The sequence below is a fragment of the Papilio polytes genome, unplaced genomic scaffold, assembly GCF_000836215.1.
Source record: "Papilio polytes unplaced genomic scaffold, Ppol_1.0 DF822178.1, whole genome shotgun sequence".
In the NCBI taxonomy this organism is placed as follows: Eukaryota; Metazoa; Arthropoda; class Insecta; order Lepidoptera; family Papilionidae; genus Papilio; species Papilio polytes.
The window spans coordinates 4960885-4967912 of record NW_013527026.1 but is presented as its reverse complement, the minus strand read 5'-3'; the positions used below and the strand labels follow the sequence as shown (position 1 = coordinate 4967912).

Below are 7028 nucleotides of genomic sequence, written 5' to 3'. Positions count from 1 at the left end.
TATTAAGATGTCATCTAATGACCCGTAATTTAAAATCGTAAATCGATCGTTACATTCTAAATTTGTCGTCTAAACCCTTTGATCTTTTGACTTATGACGCGTTACGGCTGATTCGTTTTTACCGAAAGTAATAACATACTAATATTATAAATGCGAAAGTTCAGATGGATGGATACTTGTTAGAGTTTGTAGTATAAACGGTTGAACCGATTTCGATCAAATTTGGTAAAAATGTAGAGAATGATCTGTAAGAACACATAGGCTACTCACTTTTGTTTTTTTTTATTTCACTCGGATGAAGTCGCGAGCGAAAGCTAGTGCTATATATTTTCATACTATTAAATCATACTTCATACTAATAGTATAAATGCGAAAGTTTAGATGGATGGATGGATGGATGTTTGTTAGAGTTTCTGGCCTAAACGGCTGAACGGATTTCTATGAAATTTAGCATAGACGTAGAGGATAGTCTGGATGAACACATAGGTTACTCAGTTTTGTTTTTTAATACCACGCAGTCGCGGGCTAAAGACAGTTTAAAAATAATTTAACAAATTAAGGTCGTTTTTCGTGGTTGCAGTAAAACTTTATTCGTTACTGTAGTTATTCCTAATAAAGTTCAAATTCTTGCATGACTGGCCACTTTTTGCAGAGTTCGTGTCCCAATATTTTTGTAACGGTAAATAGTTTTCTGGACTGTATTTTCTATAAGTTTACTTTGAACTTAGTCATTTGTTAAGTCTCGATAAATGATTAATTCGTACTTCTAATGGAATATTCGATTATTCTAATACACTATTAAAGAGCACTGATAAGTTTAAAATGTTGAATTTTTGTTACAATACGTGATTTGAATAACCATAACTAAAAAAAGGCGATTCAATTTACGTCTCTTTTTCCGTGACTGTAAAAGCTTTAATTATTAAAACGTACCTTTGGGAAAAGCGTAGGCATTTGTCAAGAGTTAATCTTATTTCGCAATCTTGTTCTTTACGAGTTTCTGAAGGAAATGGAAAGTCTTGTTTTTTTTAAAAAGATGTTCCAACCGTTCAGCCAATTACGCGCCTGGAATTTAAAAATAGCAATGTCTTAACTGCTGAACTTTTTTCTTTAAAAAAAAGTTACTTATTTTTGCATATATATTGTAAGGAGAAAACAAGTCAACAATTTCAGTAATGTTACAAATGTTTCTAACACGCGTTGCGACTGTTTCTTGTTTCCAATTACAAGTGTTTCTTATTTGCAGAGATCCCGTTCGCCGAGCAGTTCCGCACAGAGGCAGCTAGATGAGGCCGACCTGTTTATGGACCTCATCAAAGACGTGGCCAATGAACTGGATATTGATGTATTATGTCACAAGGTAAACTATGTTATTATAATCATAGTTGTAAATTCTTTAGTATTATTAAATACTAGTTTTCTCCTGCGAGTCCGAGTGAAAATAAAAAAAACTAAAGTGTGGTCCTATTTGTTCTTTAAAAACTCTACGTTTTTGGCAAATTTCATCAAGATTCGTTCATCCGTTTAGACTACAAATTTAACAAACATCCATCCAACTAAACTTTCGCATTTATAATATTAGTATGAATAATAATATTTTTTTTAAATGTTTAAAACTTTTTTGAAATAAATCTTTTATTTTGTAAATGACTAGATATTGCTTGCGACTTCGTCCCCGTGAGATTAAAAAAATTATATAGCCTATGTTACTCACAGATAAATTATCCATCTAACGGTGAAAGAATTTTAAAAATCGACTTTGTAGCTTTTGACTTATTTCAATACATACAAAAATACAAATCTTTCCTCTTTATAATATTAGTTTAATTAAGCGATACGAATAGATGCCTGATCTGCGATAAAAATGCGTTAAAGCTATTTCTGATATTTTTAAAATAAAAAAAATGTTGTATAATTTTCGTGTAAGCATTTTTTCCTTTTTAATAATCAGTGTAACATGTCATGACCCCTTTTTAAATCCTTAACCGTAAAAAATATATACAAATTGCTTTCATAAACCTTAATACTCGTTTTAATGTATCGTTTAAACCTTTGTCATGTGGATTAACCTCGTTAAAGTCGCCCTTTTTCATGTACTCGCAGACAATTCTGCAACTCACGTAAAATATGGTAACCGGATTTTTGCTGATACATTTATATGGAGTCCCTTCATTAGTTCGATGAGACTTGAGATTTGTTAACGAGTTACAATTTTTATGTGATTTTAATGAACTTTTTTTTAAACGAGATTGTTAATTTTTTTTGAATAGATCGATCCAAAAATTGTTGAACAATTTTGTTCCAAAATCAAATTATTTTTAACTTGACTTCGGTTAGAATAGATCAATCGGTAGAATCGAAGAAGCAACAAAAGTCTATCATATGTATTCTTCCCGACTATCCTCTACATTTATGCCTAATTTCATAGAAATCCGATCAGCCCTTTAGGCTATAAACTCTACCAAACATCCATCTAAACTTTCGCATTTATAGTATTAGTATGCTATAGTTTATAACTATATTGTTTTTCCATATTTTGAAGTTTTTTCAGCAATCTTTTAATTATTAATTTTATTTTACTGACGTAATACATAATTACATTGAGCAAACAACAAAATTTCATTACGTAAATAAAATTTTTCTCCGAATTGCGAAATTAAACTTTTCCATAACAATGTTACGTTTTTATTTCTTCTTCGTTCGTGACTCAAGTGTTTCGTTTTTAAAGTTTAGTTGTAATTCTTTATTAAACCACAATTACTTTTGTTCTTTAAGAATACTTAGTTATAAAAGTTGTATAACTTAGATTTATTAGAAGCTTGTTTTAAAAAAAAAAACAACCTTTTTTTTCAATTATATTTTTTCAGTCGCTTAGGATGACAAAAAGACTGAAGTAATTTGTAATGCATCGAAATAAATGGTCATTCAAAATACTCGTAAAGCATGTTGAAAATATTAACGTGGGTTTCTACTGCTAATTTTGTTATAACAGAAATATCTTAACAGTGCCGGTTACGTCCCACCAGTGGTCCTGGGCGCTTTTACGGCGCCCTCTTTTTTCATGCCTTAGGGGGAGGTTAACAAGGTTACGTGACACTAATTTGTAGACTCGTGTCGCCCCTCTGTCCAGCGCCCTGGGCGGTCTCCGCCCCACCCTACTCTAACGCTGGTATTAATCACGGTGTAGAAATCTCTACTAATATTATAAAGAGGAAAAATTGTATTGTTGAATTATTTTATATATATTTGTGTTGAAATACCTCAAAAACAATTGGATCGATTTCAAAAATTCTTTCACCATTAAAAAGCTAGCTTATCAGTGAGTAACATATGCTATATTTTTAACTTCACGTGGACGAAGTCGCTAGAAAAAATAGTTCAATATAACATATATTGAACTATTTTTGCTTTAAAGCGGGATTGTGGAACGAAGTCAATTTCATATCGCCTCGATAATTCCATATGGCTTGGATCCTGAAGCCAATTTTCATACAATATCCCCGACTCGAGTGAAAATGCTAATCGTGCTCAACCCTCTAGGATATAACTTTTGTTACAAAACTGCACCTTATTCTGTTAGTGATAAAGAATAGTTTTCTTTGACTTTATTATTTTAATATCAAAGCGTATTAATCGAGCCGTGATTACGTGGCCGTGTAGAGGAGTGTCTGAATAAAATTGTTACTAGTTATATTTTTTAGCCAACACAGAGTAGTAGATTCATCAGCCGCAGAGTGACTTAATGGTTGAATTTAAGGCCACAAGTTTTGATGTTTAACTAACATTAGCTTTCACCCGCGACTCCGTCCGCGGGGAGATAAAAAATAGGAGCCAATGTCTTCTTCCAGACAATCCTCTACGTCTATGCCGAATTTCATCGAGATCCGTTCAGCCGTTTAGACTACCAACTCTGAAAAACATCCATCTAAACTTTCGCATTTATACTATTAATAAGATACTTCTTTCTTATTCATTAATTCTCCATATTTATTCTGTCCACAGATTTTAGTAAACGTATGCTTGCTGACATCAGCAGATCGCGGCAGCTTGTTCTTGGCCAAAGGGATACCACCGAACCGATATCTTCAAGCTAAACTCTTCGATGTGACCAGAGACACAGGTATGCTAAGAGTCATATAAGTAGTACTGTCAGGGAATTTGTTGGTGGTCAACTAAAGGTAACAAAGCAATCTGTAAGTGACACGCCGCGAAGAACTCTAACTGTATAATTTTTATACTAATACTGCGTTAGTTAAAGATAGAATTACCTCCAACGCTTGCAAATCACCGAAGCATACGTCATCTTTTGGGACTCTACATACTCTACATTTTATAAGAATTATTTCTTAAATTGAAATCAATCGAGCCCACCTTTGAAACCAGGGCGAAGAACAGCAGATTTCTTTTCAAATAAAATTCACCTTTAAACAATTGACTGTAGGTTTAATTTTACTTTACAAGTATTTTCTTATCAAAAGCAAACGTAAAAAACAAGTGATAATAAAATTAAGCTCTATTACATTTGTATAAAGTGCAATTTTGTTTACCATAACTCTACTCTACTCATGTCTGTCCTACTGATATGAAAGTCGATATGTTTTGTGAATGTTTGCGCAGTGAAAACGCACAGACATTAAAATTTAAAGTTTCCGCGATCGAATCACATCGTTCAAACGATCCATCAATATCGAATAAAATTTTAATAGTTCTATTCAAATCCATTGCTACCTCACCTCAGTAGATACAATGGATCAAACACAATGGGTTACTAAGATATTAAAACCGCATGTCTGCGGACCACACGTGTTGCGAATTAATTGTGTCACCCTCCGTCTCTACTGTTGTAATACTTGTATAACAACATGGACTAACAAAACAAATGCTTGCTAAAGCACACTTGACTAAACTATCGAATAACTGTGCGATTGTCGATTGTTTCGCAGCCACAACTGTTTAGTTGCACAACTAAAATTCGAATAGTGTACCTCATAAGCTCATAGAAATCAAAGCGAGACTAAACAGTTGTGCGATAGTTTAGTTTTAGGTGCACGCGCTAACAATAAACGTATATTTCATTGTTTTAAATTCTAACAACACAACAAGAATATACAAATTGTTGTCTTCTCAAGGAAGTCCCCACTCTCGGGGCTTGGAGCCTACTCAAGTTAAGGGCGGCCGGCTGGCCCAGTGCGGATTGACTTCACACATATGTTTGAATCTGTCGGAGGAATGTAGCAATGAAATTCAAAAATCGAATATAAATTCAGGGGTTTAGGAATCGAACCCATACCTGTAGTATACGAACCGGCATCTTACATTTGTTCCAGTATCTGGCATATTTAGACGTAAAGCCTGAGAACACGTAGTTACTGTTGTACAAGAATTAAAGCTAGGATATCATTATATTTATATTTTAACATTTGTCATGACGGTAAAGTTTTTTTTTTTTAATTTTCAGAACTATACGACGCACTTCGTACAGCAAGAACTCAAGAGATCAGAATACCTTTCGGCGTCGGCGTAGCGGGGTTGGCAGCACAAACGAAACATCCTATTAATATAAGAAACGCATACGCGGATCCCAGGTAATCAAGCACAATAATTATATATTAATAATTAATACTACGATTTATTAATTATAGAACCAAAAAACCCGACTGACCTACAGTCTTGAACAAAGTAGTATTTTCATATTCAAGTACACGCGCGTCAATGCGCAGAACATGCTTATGTGGTATAGGATTTTAGCAGCAAGATATTTGAAAAGGGTAATAACCAAAGAGATTTAAAAATTGTACAGAGGAAGCATAGTTGAAAATTCACTTGAAACATTTTTACATGTTCCTCACTAGCACTATCTATCGATAGGTCCTCAAAACCACATGCAACATAATTAACTAGCTGTTCTCATGCGACCTCATCCGCATTAAATTATAAAAATTTCATTTTATTGTTCACATTTGTCAAATTATCAATTGCAAATGTCAAAATGACATGACATGATGTCAAACCATGGTAGCATTGCTTCCTTGATGTTGGCAACAACTTATGGTCTCTTTCCCACATAAGGTTTTTTTTTCCAAAATATTTACCCCCTAAGTTTAATGGCTTGAAAATATATAGCCTAAAGCGTGACGTAAGTAGGGCTTTTTATTAAAAAAGGAATAATTCGAAAATATACTGTAATTGCTGCCATCTTAGGCAACAAAGAAGTGTGTGTTTACGCTTTATTATAATAGTATAGATTGAGTTTAAATGAATAGCCAATAGTTGTAACTAAATAGTGGTATTTTGTTTCGTAACACTGTTTAGTTTATTTTTATACCAAAAGATGGAGCTTATTATAATTTTGTAAGTTTTATAACATGTCAAAACAACACGAGGTGGTACTAAACTTGACAACCGACATAGTACCTTTCAAAGAAGTTACCGGTGAAATGTTCACTATGTCTAGTTTATATATTTCTTAAATGTCTTTAGTAGTAACCTAAAGAAAGAAAGAGATGGATGTATTGCGTGAAAGGTGACATGATCAAAAAGGGAGTGATGACTGAGATGACGTATGATAGAGTTATTTGGAGGACAAAAACCTGTTGTGCCGACCCTACAGGAGTAGGATAGGGGGGATGATGATGAGTAGTAACTTAGAGATGTGAAATTTTCCAGGTTCAACAGTGAAATTGACGCCCGCACAGGTTATAAAACGGAATTGATCCTCTGCATGCCGATCTGCAACTACGAGGGAGATGTGGTCGGTGTCGCACAGATTATAAACAAAACAGATGGTACGTATTGACCGAGTTCGCAAGACTTAAATAAATGTACTCCTATTTAAAATGCAGATATATCGCCAGCAAAGTTCAATATAGCGATCGAAATTTTTTTTTTTTATAACAAGGTGGCAAACGAGCAAGCGGGCACCTGAATCCGCCAAAAAGGCGAAGCGACCGCTGCCCATAGACATCCGCAATTGCAGATGCGTTGCCTACCCTTATCCGACGGAGGAGGAGACGCACATAAAGCGGATA

The 7028-nt window shown here is 34.1% G+C and overlaps 1 protein-coding gene across 1 annotated transcript in view; it reads left to right on the top strand.

Annotated features, from left to right (window-relative positions):
- LOC106106443 (cGMP-specific 3',5'-cyclic phosphodiesterase-like) overlaps positions 1 to 7028 on the top strand; it is a gene marked incomplete at its 3' end in the record, with an annotated part of 59900 nt that overhangs the window by 39207 nt on the left and 13665 nt on the right. The window contains exons 3-6 of the mRNA XM_013287021.1: positions 1247 to 1360; positions 4003 to 4120; positions 5459 to 5585; positions 6667 to 6785. Of these exons, the coding sequence (XP_013142475.1) occupies positions 1247 to 1360; positions 4003 to 4120; positions 5459 to 5585; positions 6667 to 6785 (478 nt within the window). The remainder of the gene's footprint in view (positions 1 to 1246; positions 1361 to 4002; positions 4121 to 5458; positions 5586 to 6666; positions 6786 to 7028) is intronic.